This window comes from Aplidium turbinatum, chromosome 2 (assembly GCF_918807975.1).
Source record: "Aplidium turbinatum chromosome 2, kaAplTurb1.1, whole genome shotgun sequence".
NCBI lineage: Eukaryota > Metazoa > Chordata > Ascidiacea > Aplousobranchia > Polyclinidae > Aplidium > Aplidium turbinatum.
This window is the reverse complement of record NC_137473.1, coordinates 54,483,074-54,500,025: the sequence shown is the minus strand read 5'-3', so window position 1 is coordinate 54,500,025 and position 16,952 is coordinate 54,483,074. Positions and strand designations below refer to the sequence as shown.

At 36.7% G+C, this 16,952-nt stretch overlaps 1 protein-coding gene across 1 annotated transcript; it reads left to right on the top strand.

Moving 5' to 3' along the window:
- Positions 1-1,455: 1,455 nt before the first annotated feature.
- On the top strand, positions 1,456-16,439 carry LOC145764433 (uncharacterized). Its single transcript, XM_082576048.1, has 5 exons — positions 1,456-1,647; positions 3,803-4,003; positions 4,548-4,739; positions 6,043-6,132; positions 14,790-16,439. The coding sequence occupies exons 1-5, from the start codon at positions 1,456-1,458 to the stop codon at positions 15,168-15,170; spliced, it is 1,056 nt and encodes a 351-aa protein (XP_082432174.1). The 3' UTR covers positions 15,171-16,439.
- Positions 16,440-16,952: the final 513 nt, after the last annotated feature.

Below are 16,952 nucleotides of genomic sequence, written 5' to 3'. Positions count from 1 at the left end.
TGCTTCGCCTTAAGTGATTATCTCTTTTTGCGCTTTAGCTGTTTGCTTCTGCTGGACCTCAATTGGCTGAGTTTGCTTTGCCGCTGTTGAAAGGGAAAGAAAGATTTTAGTTTGTACCAAAATTTCTTTGCACAAAAGTTTAACAGAGTAAAGCCAAGGCATGGACTTTAGTTGATACGACAATCAGTGATTTTTTAAATTGTAACAGTTTCAAAAAAATTTGAGACAGGGTTATTTTAGCTGGCTGTTTAAAGTGTGGTATCGCTAAGTTGCTAATATCTTAACATAGGCAATTGGAAAATTTGTAACCTCTTTGACCCGTTATTGAGGTTGAAATGCGGAAGAGGTCAGAAATATGTAATGAAAGAGTTTTGTTTGTGCAGCCATAAATTCACAAGTTTTAATCAATTCATAAAACTTTGGGTTTCATTTAATTGAATTACTTGATGCTTTCAATAAATGATTTATTATTTAATTAATCATTTATACAATTTGGGTAGAGAGGTAACTCTTTTAAACCATAAACAGACATAACTCAGCAGCAACACTACATTTAACATTATAACAACACTACACTAACATTTAACATTATTTTTGTTTTTTGTTTTTATAATGTTAAATGTAGTGTTGTTGCTGAGTTATGTCTGTTTAATTAATCATTTATTGTATACGTTATTATTATTAGCATTAATATTATAAATTATTATTACTTTGTTATTATTAACATACATTATTTTGTCCATAAATAACTCGTTATTTAATAAACTACATATTAATATTTAAACAGTAAATGCTATTAATACCACAAAAAGTGCTTTACCAAGCAAAAAAGCCAAACAGAACAGGTTGCATCAAATTCAGGTACTATTTTCAGTATTTTGTAAAAACTTATAGAGCCTGTTTCATCCTTATTGAGGATCATCAGACGGTTCTATGATTTGTTTTGTGTAAGTATTTGATTAAATTAATTAAAAAAAATAATTTAATTTATTTCAACTAAAACAATTTAAGAAATTCAAGTTTTATACAATATTTACTTAAGTTATTTGTATTGTAAGGCATCATGATCGTTTATGGTTTTGCAATAGAGAGATGTAGTTATGCCTTGGGCCCCAAACCTCTTGCAAAAACAACGGCAACGATTGGAAGTGGATCACTGCATTCCCTGGTATCTTTTTCTTTGAGACATAAGTCAAAAATGGAGTCAGGAGGCTTTCTCCTAATCTTTTTTTTTTTGCACAGGCTTGTACATTGTGTAGGAATAAGAACTTTTTTTATGTTTTACAGAAAGCGAAATTGAAAATGCATCATAAACTGAGTATTATTGTAATATTTTTAAACACTTACATCGATCATATGAATTCAGTTGCTTTAAACAGCCCTTTCAAATTCAAAAAAACTGTCCACGGTATCACCTATGAAACTTTATGCATGACTGATTGCTTATGCGGAACGATGAGCCACCCACTGCAAAGAGTTGTTAATAAAGGCAACACTTTCATGAGATATCAGAGCCGTCAGTTGACAGAGGAGACACTTGATGAATATTCTTACGGGTGGTTTAGCCACATAGCCCACACCACTTCTCTTACCTATCCAGCAAACATCATTTTTTGCTTGCAACAGCCATTTCAAGATATGCCAAAGGTATGACGTAATTTTCGGCTTTTATTGTTTGTTATTGCATCACAAACATATAACGTTATTGCTTTTATTAAGTGTTTAGTTTGAGATTGTTTATCAATGTAATCATCAGTGTGTTTGCTGCATATCCGTTGATGAGAGCTCTTCACTTCACGTTCAAAAAGTGACCGGTTCGACACCGCTTAAAAACACGCCGTTGCGTCTTTTGCAAAATACTTAATGACATCTTTGAAGAAGGACATGAAAATTATCTTCCTTGCTCTCGCGTCTGCTTAGTATAAATCTTCAACAACAGAGCGTTAGCTTGGCTGTCAAATACAGAAAAAATCAAAGCATGAAAAAATTTCGTATTCATCTGTATGCACATACCTTTATCATTGTACGTTATTGCAAGGAAAAAACTGTTAATAAAAGATTTGCAAATAAATATGCAATAACAAATTTTTTATTGGCACAATGTAAATAAATAGGTTAGGTGCATATATACACTGCAGCATAAACTGTGTAGAAAATTTCATTTGTATGAATTTTATTTCTGTTAATAAGGTTGCATTGTATTTTTTATTTCCATAGAACACTACACATAAAAGATGCATAAACCAACTTTTTGTTAACATATGTCAAAAACAGGTTGCTTCCACTGCAATAGCCGAACCTGCTTCAAAATTCAGAGCATGATAATCGTTCTTGCCAAAGTGTTGAAGAGATTTTTTGTGTGTGAAAAGATCAGAAATTCTGGCTCACCTCTCTTCAAATTCAAACTTTGCATAAATCCCCATCTTCGCAAAGAATAATAATTATTCTCGTCAAAGTTTTGAGATGTTGATTAGATACTTTTACATGTTAATTCCAAGGAAGTCTTCATGTCTGTTCCCCTGTACTTCATCCCTTATGCATAAATTCAGGATAATTAAAGTGTAATAAATGCGCTTATGGCTTATGGTCTAATCCATTGCTGAGCTTTATCCGCGTGTTTCGATTAAAGCGATTCTATCAGCTTTCCAATAGAGTGTATTGTTACATATCAGCTATGACATGGCCAATGTCAGCTAATCTATTAAACAAATCGATTTGAAAGCCAAGATTAGAATATCTTTGGCAGGCAGTAATGTAAAACACAATAATCTTGGCGCTGTAATTAAAAAAAATGGACATTTTTATCCAAGTTCTAAAAGTATATTGTATCTCTGTATATTGTAACTTGTATTTCTGTTTAACTTAAATTATAGTAGCCTATACAAGAAATTGAGACAATTTTTCACTATACACAATACATACACCCTCGATGCGCGATACATCACCCAATGTTGCAAATTTGCAACAAGTTGTACAGCTGACTGTCCTGTGTTTGTTATAATAATATGCTAAATAAGTGTTCTCAGCTTTATCAATTACCTGGGTTTGTTTAAGCGGAAGCTCGTTTAAGCGATAAGTTCTATCCTAAGTAATATTTCAGATCAATAGTGTTTGAATCAAAACTACAATGTAACAAACCGAAAATCAGTGTTAGTTGCACCTGTAACTGTATGCCACACTAGCCAGCAAAAACCGTCATTTTTACATTGATAACGTTGAATGGTCTGTAGACGTAGAAGTACTGTAAAAATGGCATGTTTTACTTTCTGGGTCACACATCCAGATACTTATAATTAATTTATCTACTTTTAGGCTAAAAATTTCACATAAAGTTCACTGATAAATTTTGTGTAATCTCACACATGCAGGAAATACATGCAGGAAAACACATGCAGGATAAATTTCGTGTAATCTCACACATGCAGGAAATATATGCAGGAAAACACATGCAGGATAAATTTTGTGTAATCTCACACATGCAGGAAATACATGCAGGAAAACACATGCAGGATAAATTTCGTGTAATCTCACACATGCAGGAAATACATGCAGGAAAACACATGCAGGATAAATTTTGTGTAATCTCACACATGCAGGAAATACATGCAGGAAAACACATGCAGGATAAATTTCGTGTAATCTCACACATGCAGGAAATACATGCAGGAAAACACATGCAGGATAAATTTCGTGTAATCTCACACATGCAGGAAATACATGCAGGAAAACACATACAGGATAAATTTCGTGTAATCTCACACATGCAGGCAATTTACTTTGTTTTGTTTTTTGTTTTTTTCAGACAAATCAAACCTCAATGACGTCTGCCAGTGGCGATTTTATTTCAAAGCAAAATATTCTCGTTTTAACACAAGGTTCCTTACGGTCTGTGACATCATCCGACTTACGATCCTTCAAAGAGACCTTACAGTTTATAGATTTATCACAGAATCGGATTTCGACCTTATCTTCAAATGCGTTTTCCCAATTAACCAAATTACAGGTAAGTTGTATTTTCAAGAACAGCAACCGTTTTTCCATTCTTATCCTATGATTATAATGGTGGGTATCTTATAATTTACAGTAACTCCACGTACTATACAAAAAACAATACATTTTCATATATAATTACAGTAGGCTACTAATTTTGTTAGCTTTTGAAATATATTTAGTTCAGTTCAGTTAAATTTTATTTTAGATCATCACAGCGATTATAATAAGTACAAAAATGTGCAGAGAATCAGAAAAAGGACATAAAAGACTAAACACCAATGTTATAAGATGCTTAACGTAAATAAAGGAAATGGTAGAGGCCTACTTTGCATGGTATCTGTTGTAATGTTATTGGTGATGCTCCGTCAGTTCTAGTTCACCTATGTGCAGGTTTGCTGAGTAAAAACATTATTTTCAAACATTTTTGTCTGAACTTGACAAGAGCAAACTTCTCTGCTTCTAACATTGTGATGTCACGACAACAGAGTAACGATAAATAAAATCAGTTTAATTGTTTCTTTATTATGCGCATGTAATCGCTAAATATTTTACAGATTGTAGATTTGAGGTTCAATTATTTGCACGAACTTGGAAGTGACAACACTGGGATGGTCACTGCTCCTTGGGTGCGGCCAATTCTTTTCGTCTCAGGGAATCCCCTTCTGTGTTCTTGCGGTTTGACCAAGACAGTTGCTACTTACGTCACAATGCCACTGGGCGTATTTTCTTGCTGCGGAAAGATACAAGTGAGTGGTGTTCTTATTTGTAAATATATATGCAATTGCAAACAATATGGTTGGTGTGCTTGGTGGACCTGAGTAAGAAATAAAGCGCCCAAAACACATAGTCAAAACTGGGCATTTCTTTTCTTGAATTGAAGTAAGAATGAGCTTTCCTTTCATAAATACCAACAGCGTCACATCTAGAGTTGGAATCCATTTTCATTATTTTATAAAACTACCATTCAACGGTTTATAGGCAGAAAAAACTTTTTCTCGAACCGTTGAAAATTGAAAAAAATGATCTGATCATGAAATTTTCAACGGTTCGAGAAAAATTTTTCTTTGCCTATAAAACGTTGAATGGTAGTTTTATCAAATATTTCTGGAAACTTCCTTGGTTTCGTATTATCTGAATTTTCATTATTAGTTATAAAAAGCCACATAAATTTGGCAAAGTCATGTTGCGGCTGTTGTGAGATCCTGCTGCATACCAGCGTGCAGCGTTTCAGTATAGCTTGTGGAAAGAGATATTCTGCACTGCCAAAGTAACAATTACTTCCCATGCCATGTACGACGTATTTTAAAATCACCACATTTGACTGATAATAATGGAATATATTCTTCTCTCTCTTAAACAATGAAAACTATTAATACTACAAAAAGTGCTCAATGCCAAGTAATCCTTCTCTTTTTATATATTTTTATATTTTTTGTCTCATTGTATTTCCATTTCCCTGAGGAATATCCGCAGAATGTAGCAGCATCCCTTTAATGTTTAAGCATCTACAATATGAACTGCATTATATCTTCAAATCCCATGTGACTTTATTTGATGTCCTTATTAGTCATCACACAAAGAATTCTACTTTTAATAAGCTTTGTCGAAGTTCAACCCGGTCGACGAAGCAAGCGCAAAAATCGTTACAAATTAATTTTAGTTTTGCATGAAAGAAAAGAAGGCTGGTGAGAAGTTGAAAAAAAAATTACAAACTTCCAGTTACAACACCAATATTATAAAAACTTAATATTTCCTTCATGTTTCATGTGCAATTAGCCAAATGACTAACTCTAATGCGAAATCGGTTGTAGCGCAGAAAATACTGACAAGAATATATTGCTGGGCAAATGCCAACGTTTACCAAAAGTTTATCTTTGTTCATTTCATCTGGAGACAAGCAAACTGTTGCAAATCTTTGCCTTGAAGAGCTCAAAACGACATCCAATGTCGTCTGCGGTGTTGGAAACATGAGGCTATCAGAATAGCTCGAAACTTCTAATTATTTCTTATTGGTTTTTGTTAAACTGTAAGCACTACAATACTTTGCAGACCGACAACTCCACACCTATCTGTGATCACAATATCGGCATACCATCAATCGTGCACGAACTTCATGAATCGTTATGTGAACATCAAAAGGTGATTTGTCTTGGTTTGTGATATTAAACGAAAATTCTTTTGATTGTGAAAAGGAGTAATTAGCGTATAACGATTGTTCTCACACATCGGTAAGACGCTTATCTCCAGAACTGGCGACTGAAACTCAGCGAAACCAAAACTGTGGCGGCAGCTTTCCACCTACACAATCGGGAAGCTGATCGTGAGCTACATGTCCACAACAACGGAAAACCTCTGTCCTTCTGTCCCGAGCCAAGGTACCTTGGGGTGACACTAGACAGATCGCTCACATACCGCCACCATTTGGTGTCACTGCGCAAGAAACTGACATCTCGCGCTGCATTACTGAAGCGCCTGGCAGGCTCTAGCTGGGGGGCGAGGGCTGACACTTTGCGAATAGCAGCCTTAGCCCTTGTCTACTCTTCAGCAGAGTACTGTGCACCTGTCTGGTGCCGCAGTGCTCACCGCCACAACATCGACACTGCCATAAACAGCGCCCTGCGCACAGTGACCGGATGCCTGCGTCCCACACCATTGGACAATCTCCCCATTCTCGCTGGCATCCAACCTGCTGAGCTTCGTCGCGAAGAAGCCACTCTGTCCCTCGGTCGACGGGCACTGGAGCCTAATCATCTTCTCCACCACAAGATCTCTGCCTTCCCAAACGGGCACACCCGCCGACTGAAATCAAGACACCCATTCGTGCCAGCCGCTCGGCTTCTGATCAACGAAGCTGATGAACAAGACATCTCTGCGGCTACTTGGGCGGACCATAAATGGAATTCTGAATGGAGGTCAAGCACCACCAGACTCCATTCATTCATCCCCGACGCCGACACACGCCCAATCGGCCTGACACTACAGAGACAGGCGTGGGTGCGCCTCAACCGTCTCCGTACGGGCGTCGGCCTTTTCCGCTCAACCATGCACCAATGGGGAATGGCTTCTTCCTCCTCCTGTGAATGTGGTGCCGAGGAACAGACCGCAGACCACATCATCAATGACTGTACCATCTTCAAGCCACCTAACGGAGTGGAAGGTCTACGCGTCATGGATGATGAAACAAGACTGGCTGCTCTCTAGCAGCCTTCCAGTGTAGTCCGGGAACATCGTGAATCTGGGGTGGTAAAAGGATAGACCCTCGGCCCCAGAAGCTCAGACGACGACGACGACGACGGTAAGACGCTCCGAAGGGCGCCGGTTCAACACCACTCAAGAGCATGCAGCTGAGTCTTAGACAAGACCCCTATTTACATGTTTGAATGGATACAAAGAAAGAATGGCTTACTCGCCTTCCAAACCCCCTAATCTTCAATTACCCAGTGTAAACGCGTGTCAAAGAAATAAAGCAAAGAGCAATTGCCTTTCAAATATCACAGTGTTACCCACATTATTTTACGCCTTTATGTAATTGTAAAATTGCCCAACATCTGAAAAACTTATAATTTTTTGTTTCTTATGCTGTCAAACTCCGCTTAAAAAGTCCACGTTGAATCAAAATATCCGTTTAGCCACTAGGCCGCTTCTTTACGGTCTTAAGTTTATCATTTCATTTGGCCCTTTGCTTTGACAAGTTTGGGCTAAATTAGGCTCGTTATGATTTTGTTGGTAGTAGATCCCAGCCTGCAAAATCCATCATTCGTACATTGATGCAACGTCTGCAAACGTTGCATCAATGTAAAAATGACGGATTTTGATGTCTGGAACCTGACTGCGTTGATCATATTGCTGCCATCAACTTTAACAAATCAAAGTCTCTTCTCAAACGATGCAGTCGAGTTTTCCTTCACAAAAGGTCACAAATGAACTTATCAAATTTTCATAAACAAATACATGCCACAGTTTATTAATTCTAACCACAAGGAAAATCATTAGCACCAAGCCAGCGTTTAATATCAAACCAAATTGGCAACACTCGCTGTTTGTATAAAATTAGTGGTGCAAATATTTACTGCGTTTTTGACCAAACAATTTCTTATCAAAAACTTAAACCTAGTTGAAGTTTCCTACTGTTGAAACGATACTCTTGCAATTATAACGTCATAAAAGCATTGATAATATTAATATGATGGATGAAAGAGAGCGCTACCAATATATTCCCATTGTGAATTACCTTAAAAGACGTGAAAAAAATCGGATCCGATTTGCAGCGATGTTCAAACTCATATCTATGCGATCATGATAACAATTTTGACTTCTGATGAGTGCAGAGTAAAAGCAGTGGCTTTAAATTGTTTATTTAAAGTGATTTTAAAATATTGTGATTTTAACGTAGAATAGATGTCTTTTGACATTTCCTCGATATAGACGTAGCGAATATACTTAATTGCAAGGCTTTCGCTTCTTTACATTCAGTTCTAGGGCTTCAAGAAGTAGAAAGCGACAAAGACTGTCACAAGATTGCAATCGATTGATTCAATTTCAAACAGAAAATAGCGACTTGTCAAACGACGTTTGCAATGAAAGAAGAACTTCTTTAAAAATTCATTATCTCGACTTCCATCACACAGTTATTATAGAACCATTCATTCAACTTGACAAGTGAAATTGCTTCATGATTTTAATTCAAGTTTTCTTTTTCAGTTTTTTATTTTTATTAAAATAATCATAAAAGCAAATAACAAGAACTTTAAACTTTTCCTTAAAAAAAGCTGATTTTTGAGGTGTACTTACTGTGTACAGCGATATTCTACATCGACAGGTTCCATAAAAGAATATGGAAAACAATCTTGTTACAGTAAACCATATTTTAAAATGCTTCCTTCACTCTGAGCCGCAACCAAGGGTAGGCTACTGTATCTGAGAAACACTATTACGAACTTCTATGAGAATAAACATCTTTGTTTGTAAAGCATCTTAACCGCAAATTTCCGGTGTAGCCTACTAGGACAAGAATGCTTCAAAAGGGTCGAAGTCTCTTTTAGTAGGGTTGATTAGTTTTATAAATATGAGAATTCTTTTGCTTTTTCCTATATTTTGCGTAAAAGTGTGGCCATAAGATCTGTTCAGCAATAGTCTGATGTATGTCCTATTATGTTACGTCTCATTGTTTTGCGTTCCATTGTTTTACGTTCCATGACGTTACGTTGACGCAAAGTGAATGCGTGCACGCACCAATGTGTTTGCATAATTTATACCTGTAGCAAACGGCAACCTAGACAGCAAAATCCGACATTTTTACATTAATTCAGTCGTCGTAGACGTTGAATCAATGCAAAAATGACGGATTTTGTTGTCTGGGAATTAATTGGAAACCTACAAATAATTTTGTAGAACTTTATTTAAACTTTGTTAAGTTGTATGCTTTGGTTTAACTTGGTTTCACCTCTGAAACTTAATTCGACGGTCGAAAACAAAAAAGTCGTAAGTGACATTTTTGGGAAATTTGCTTTTTTGTATTTTCAAAACCTATGCATTTAGGGCTATCTACTACTATTTCCAGCTTGTTTCTATCGTGCTTGTATAATGGGATATCCCAAGCCATTCATGAAAAATTTGAAAACAAAAAAGACGTATGTAACACATTAACATAACGTAACACAAGTGATTAAATTGCTCTTAATTCCTTTTATTTGAAAATTTCATCGAAAAAGAAATGTGGCAATCAGTAAAGTATAGAAACTTGCTTCATTTAATAGTTACAGATATTAATGTTCAAAATAACAAAATTTAAAAAAGAAAAAATTTTTTGGTTTTTTGCCTTTTACTCCAAAGTGTAAAACTGCACTTACGACTTTTTTGTTTTCGACCGTCGATATGAAGTAACGGTAAAAACATCCAAATCGTTTTAATGCCGCTCCAAGAAAAAGAATGCTGAATGACATCAAAGTACGGCTTGTCCGACTGTTCGTTCGCTTAGCTACTGGGGAGGGAAATTGGCCGAATACCAAAGAATGAATCAGCCTACATCCCCTTCCCAAAAGTCAAATTTCAAACCTGGCTCCTCTTTGCTTATTCCCTGACATCCAAAATACGATCTTTGCATCAAATCGAATTTGTGATTAATGAGCGCATTTCAAATGTTTTTGGCTTTCGGCACGAACTTCCAGTGTTTCCAATCATAAAGTGGAACCACACATTAAATGCAATAAACTGAAGGCCTTTGCAAAAAAAATGAAAAATAGAATATGTACCATTACCCATGTTTTGTCTTGTCATGACAACCAAACAGCTCCCATGGCAACAAACCAACTGGTTGCCAGGAAACTTTTTGGAACATTTATTGATCCGTGTTTAAAGTAGCCTAGAGTGGAATTCTTTCAGTAATTGGATGAACGCTTCATAAGCCTAAATAATGCAACTTTCTGACATCTTTGCACTGCATCGTTAATTGACGTTGAATTCACGTAACGAGTTTAACGAAGCAAAAACTTTCCTTTTCTTGCAAACCATTGGAAAATAATATTAATCAATAGTTTCGTTGTGTGGTCTTCGTATTTTTTATCTACTTTAAATAACTATAGACAAACGAAACCATGGCCACCTAGTAGATATGGCCGGCTATGTCACATATGAAGGCCTTTTTACAACGGGCCGATAGAAAAATACTTGAAATTTTGACGAACAAAGAAACTGCTCTTACTGGTATGGGGTATAACAAGGCAGATACTTTTCAGACTTGTTAGGCGTTTTTAATGCATTTAAAAGGTGCCCGACCTTACATTTAGACATATTGCATTACCAAACTACATAATGAGTGGTGCAAATTAATAATTTGTAAGTGAACATATATCTCAAAATAAGCAATAACAAACAGCACAGACTATTTTTTTTACAACAGAAATAGTGTAAGGACATGCGAAAATAATGATATACGGTATGTTTTATTCAATGAAGTGGAGGGGAACTACAAAGACGATAGTGATCGTGGTGACGGAAAAAAAGACATCCCATAACTACAATAGAATCTTAAACTACTTTTGCCTTTGCTTAAATGCTACAGTGTTATCCTTTCTTTTTGACTCATTTATAATCTTTTGGTAATTATTATAATAAATATTAACAACAATTTTCGATGCAAAGTGGTTGCCCCAGACCACCTGTGTGTCACATGCAAACTGTACACCGGAGAAAAGATATTTTTTGAAAACATAGGCTACTGCATAGCTTCTCGACAAGGCAATCCACATTTGCGTACCATTTCTTCAACAACATCTAAAGCAGCAAAAGCACTAAAAACAAAATCAGAAAGTGGCTGAGAAGACACATTGAAGCCCCCCTTGACAAAAGCTGAAAGTACAAAGGAGCTTTAGCTGCAGAATTAGCTGTAAGTAAACTTTTGCACATTGCACATTTGGAGCGTTTAACAAGTTTTTTTGCAATATAACCGGCTATTGTAAAGCCAACTTCTGCACTATTAGAAGATAATGTTGCGTTAAACATTTTATTGGCAACTTCATCCACATCTTCCTGAAACTTTTCAAAGCTTGAAATGCATGGATCATTTGCAGCGAGATCCTCTTTCCAAAATTGAATATCTCTTTTCAACAAATCTTTTCGCACATGCAAATTTCGATCTACTAACAGCTTCAGCAACCTTGGAAAAGCCACACAACTTGTCAGAAATAATGTTGTAAAAAATCAAAAAGTTTTATTCCCAACAGTAGGCTATAGACCACTGGAAACCATCTGGGCAGTGTGCCTCAGTTATGTCACTGAAAATAAGATATTCTGTTTTTCTGCGAAAAGTCTACCAGTTCATCAAGTTGTTTTATATGAATTTTGGGTGCTTTTCGTGGAGGTGCTGCTGGTGCTGGAATTGGTAAAGCTGATGGAGTGATGGCGTTTTAATGCTTGAATTGAGTGAACTGTTGGAACTGGATTTAGATTCCACTTGAGGTTATTTCTTTTACCATAACTTCTAAATTTCTCTTCAAAATGTTTCATACACAAAACAGACTTTTTGTAGGCTCCCAGTTAGATCGGTTAACAAATTTTATCCATTGCGGCAGCAACACTACACTATATCCAGAAAAAAAGAAAACTTAGAAATATTGGTAACATAAGTAAAGTAGCCTGATTTGCAACCAAACGCAACGCATTTGTTAGGCATTTTGTCACTTAATTCCTATAAAATGTAAAGAAACAACAAGTCCATCATCTACTTGAACATGTGAACTTCAGATCATGACCGATTCGTGGTCATGTATAATTACGCAGTTCAGTGCAGTTTTATTGAATTTCAGTCATTTATTATTAACATTTTACGAATAATTGTTTTGTTTAGATGAATTAAGATATTTTCCTGAAGAGGGCAGAAAGTTTTGCCGAAAACGTTTGAAATTATGTATCTATTTCATTTCTGTATTAATTTTGAATTATGCAATTCAATGTTATTAAGTTGTTATCAATTGTCTGTCTATGGTTTTTAAAAAGTACCTCTCTACCAAAGCTATGTATAATTGTATAGGCTATCCTACATGCCAAGACATGCATTACGATTCATACATTAGTCAAAGAGTTACTATATTTTGCTGACAGAAAACGATTGGTTCATCTGGTTTAGTTTTGCAAACATGAAGTTGACCTGCTTTCCTTTCGTCAACTGACTACAAAGTTAAAGTAGGCTACAGTAGCAATTAAAAAGTATGCTGAAGTGAAGATACAACTTCGCCTGTAGCCATTGCATATCAGAAGCTTGATTTGCTCAGTAATCAGCTGCATAATTTCGGTACCGTGTATTACTTTTCTGTGCTATGTTGCTTGAGAATATCACATGAAAACTAACTGCACAAGTGCACATATTGTGCGACTTTATTGTTTTCCTTTTCACGCTAGCTGCTAGACTTGCCTATGCTGTGACTAACTGCGTATGAGTTTACTTCATGGTTCACTCCCATCAAGCAAAATGTCCAGCTGCGCAATGTTTCAGCTCTCAATTTACAAACTTTCTTTACATTGAGTCAACGTCCACAAACCTGCGATTCATGTCTACATACTCATAAGGCAAAAGTAATGTGTTTTGTCTGCCAAACTGCTACGAAACAGTCGGCCCGGTATTTTAAGGCTTCAAAATGTGACATAGCCGGTCATCTCTACTAGTATGGTCATGACGAAACATAGTAACTTTAGCGGGTTTAACATGTTTTATTACAAAGAGATTTCACATAATTAAAAAATCAACTCAAACGTTTTCGACACGTACGTGTGTCCTCATAAGGAAGTACTTAAATCTGCAATATGCATAAAATGAAAATCATAAGATGAATCTGACTACGCACTATAGCTCTAACGACACTCCGCACTGAAAGGCAAAAACTGAACGATGATACAAGAATGATTACGAGTAAATTATGCGGTGGGAAAAAGATCACATGAGGTGTAAACTACAGGCATTGGACAAACAATTATTGTTTGTCCAATGCCTGTAGTTTACACCTCATGTGATCTGTTTCCCACCGCATAATTTACTCGTAATCATTTCAGTTCAATTTACTCGTAATCATTCTAATTATTAGAATACACACAAAAGGAGCGATGAGCCACAGAGGAATAACTGCCAGTTGAGAGATGGATTGTTACGTTTGATTCTTAAGGCTTCCATGATCTTAGTCTGAAATTCAGATCTTCCTCGAGAGATGATAGTAAATTGGTCGATCGAGACATTGTCAGTGCACGTTTCACAAGGGGCGATGTGCTCTTTAATTGCACTTTTAGTTGTTAAGTTTGGGTTTAAGCGCTCCCGGCCCTTGTCTACAAATGTTTAGTTGATATACCAATGTATATCTGGTTTGAGTCACGCAAACAACTAAACTGATACAATTTAAATAACTCTACTGCCTATTTTATTTGCTGTCTTCCTCTTCTATTGTCTTCAAATTGTTATGTTTTCTTCTCTTAGCCAGACAATAAACAACCGTCATTTTTACATCAATTTAACGTCTCTAATTCAATGTAAAAAAGACGGATTTTGCTGTCTGGTTAGCCACCTTTGCTGTAATTGTATCAGCCGAACATTGAGTTCGCCATCTCAAGTTCACGAGACCTGGGTATGAATACAGACCCAGCCACATCCAACTTTTTAAATACAAGAACCCCAGCCAGTCAAGTACATTGAACAACAAACATGTTCTGCGCAGTTCGTATATTGGTTATTGAAAGTTCCAAATTTGAAACGCATCGGTTTTTGATCAGTTCACGCGGCAGCTAAACGTTAAAAAGATTGTTTCAAAGATTTTACCTTTATTTCTTGTATTTAATTGTTGCAAAATACTTTGTGAAAGTGCTAAAAGCAGCAAAGATCATCCGATTAGGGTTTTACAAACAGTGTATAAAAACCTAATTAGAGGATATGCAACAGAATTGTTCCAAAATTGGGTTGGTGTCAAACTAAGTTGGTTCAGATCGCGTCAGTGACGCTTAAAGATGGGTTTCAACAATTCCATGGGAATCCACGTTAAACTATGGAAATACAGCCTACTTGTAACATCCCAACTACTTGATTTATTTGCCGCATCTCAACCACGTCAAGGAACGAATGTTGCATACTTGGTGTAACGAGTGACACGCACAGTTTCAACTTAACTACAATGGGACATTAACTTTTCACCGACTTCAGCGCTCAACCGTTTTGTGACGTCTTTTCAGCTACTTTGAGTGAAGCATATAATGCAGAGAATCCGTGGACGATGATGTAGTAGCCTATTTCTGATCAATTAACCTTTTTTGTTTTTGTTCAGATAAAGACTAAGCCCGACGTGTCGTCAAAAGAAAGCATTGCCAAAACCATCCCTATCCATCATGACCCCCATTCCCAGATTCCCAAAAATAAATTCCGAGTAAGATCTGATGAAGAACAGCACCACGCCGCCAACCAGGAGGATGATGCTACTGACACTAAAGAATGCGGCAAGCACGACCCAGCAGCAGAAGCAGCGTTGCACGCTCTTAGAATATATAAAAGCAGAGGACAAATCGATGTCCCATTGTTAATCACAATGGCAGGGTGGTTTATTATGTTGTATTTGGGCATCAGCAAATTTATTCAAGCCAACGAGCTGGATAAAGATCGTCATTCGAGCTATCTTAGCACATTAAACAAAGATGGACCACCCTCGTAAAAAAAATAACACCATTTTCTGGTGAGACCATGGTCCCACTCAGCCATGCTGGTTGAGACCAGATCATATCCAGAATAACAAGATATGGAGCAGCGCATTACGTGAGATGAAGAAATTGAACTAAATTGAGATTTGAAACCGCTTGCAAACCTGAAAGCCTCATTCAATCCATTGCACCCCTAACACAAGACTGTGGGACTACTACAAGGTCGTGCACGATCTCCGCGGCTGAATGCTTTCTCACGTCTTGTCACCTTAGTGACCGGTTGGTTAGAAATCTCAACTTAGTTCTGATAGTCAAGGGTTCTACTCCCGGTGTGGTCATACCATAGACCTTTAAAATGATGCTGGTTATGTCCATTTCTGCACAAAGCAGTAAAGAAAAGCGAAGTGATAAGAAACTGACTCTGCCTAAGATGTTAGTGGACGTGCCATATAAACCCGCACAGAAAATGTGCTGAATCGTATGTTCCACCAGAACTCAGTGCATCGCACCAAACCTTTCAGTAGAAGCTGACGAGAAAGCAATTCACTGTCAGATGCCACGGTCTGGTCTAAGTGATTCGTCAAAGATCATACAGAAAAACTAATGCATTTATTATTTGATATTTCAATGCTGCGTTTCCTGTGAGCTTTTTCAACAGTGTATAGATTTTTCCGCTTCCAAAAAACGTGGACAATTCCTGTCGTAGAAATGAAACGTTTCTTCACTTTAGAAGTTTCAACTTCAGTGGCGACTCGTCCTAAAATGCTGCAGCCTTCCCTTGTGAAATTGGTAAATGTAATGTAAATGATGTGAAACATTTTTGCAGCTTGTTGCAGCATATCACTAAAACTAGCCACGAGCGCCACTGCTTAACCTTTTTAATCTCGTTAATCCCGTTTGCTTGCCATCTGACTTCATCAGGTATTTTTTCTTTTTTGTTTGAACTTCTGGGGTCGTAGGTCTCAAAAGAGACCTCAAGTTCACCATGTTCCCAGATTACACTGGAAGGCTAGCAATTAAAGACCAGCCAGAAGAAGAAAGTGTTTTTCGGATGAGATGTTGGGTATTAATATTACTGTTTATCTTTCCTTTTGTATCAAGTTCACCCCAAAAGAGAACTCATTTAACCCCATTTGAAACCTCTGATTTGCGTCATTCGCCATTTACATACAAATGTGCGTGTACGCGTCGTCTTTTGTTTTTGTCACATTGTGGTTACGAAAAGCTTTTAGCGTAATGCTTTCTCCGTGTTTCTTCTTGAATAAATAATTTGTTTATAAAAACGTTTTTGATTTGAACTCATGCGCAATACCAACTAGTTTTATTGACGTAACGTGTTGTTATTTCTACGTTACCTTCACAGTTTATTTACTTTCAAATACGATTCTAACCGGATATGCATTTATAATTAAAGAAAGCATCCACAATGAAAATCCTTAATGACTGTCGTGGTTATGGTTTTGGTATCTTAAAATCTTAACGTTTGCGAAATGCAATGACGTTTAAACCTTTTTAACGCTGGGAACCAATGTCAAAACTAGGTCACCTTACCAGCAGGGAATGGAATGGAAGATGAAATGGAATGGAAGGCATATTTTGCGATGGAAAATGTCAAGGATGATGGAAGATGGAATGAAAGATTTGTATGAAGGCATGAAAACGAGATGAAAGAAAATTTCAGGGTTGAAGATAGAAAAAACGTCTTCCATTCCATCTCGTACCCTGCTCACCAGTCAATAATCGTGATACAACCCAAGGTATTATTAACATTTCTGTCCACGACTTGTACAATACAG

Excerpts from the sequence above, each read along its gene's own strand:
- LOC145764433 (XM_082576048.1), top strand. The coding sequence starts at position 1,456 with ATGAGCCACCCACTGCAAAGAGTTGTTAATAAAGGCAACACTTTCATG. Across the intron at positions 1,648-3,802 it reads CATTTCAAGATATGCCAAAG|ACAAATCAAACCTCAATGAC; the intron begins GTATGACGTAAT and ends TGTTTTTTTCAG. Across the intron at positions 4,740-6,042 it reads CTTGCTGCGGAAAGATACAA|ACCGACAACTCCACACCTAT; the intron begins GTGAGTGGTGTT and ends AATACTTTGCAG.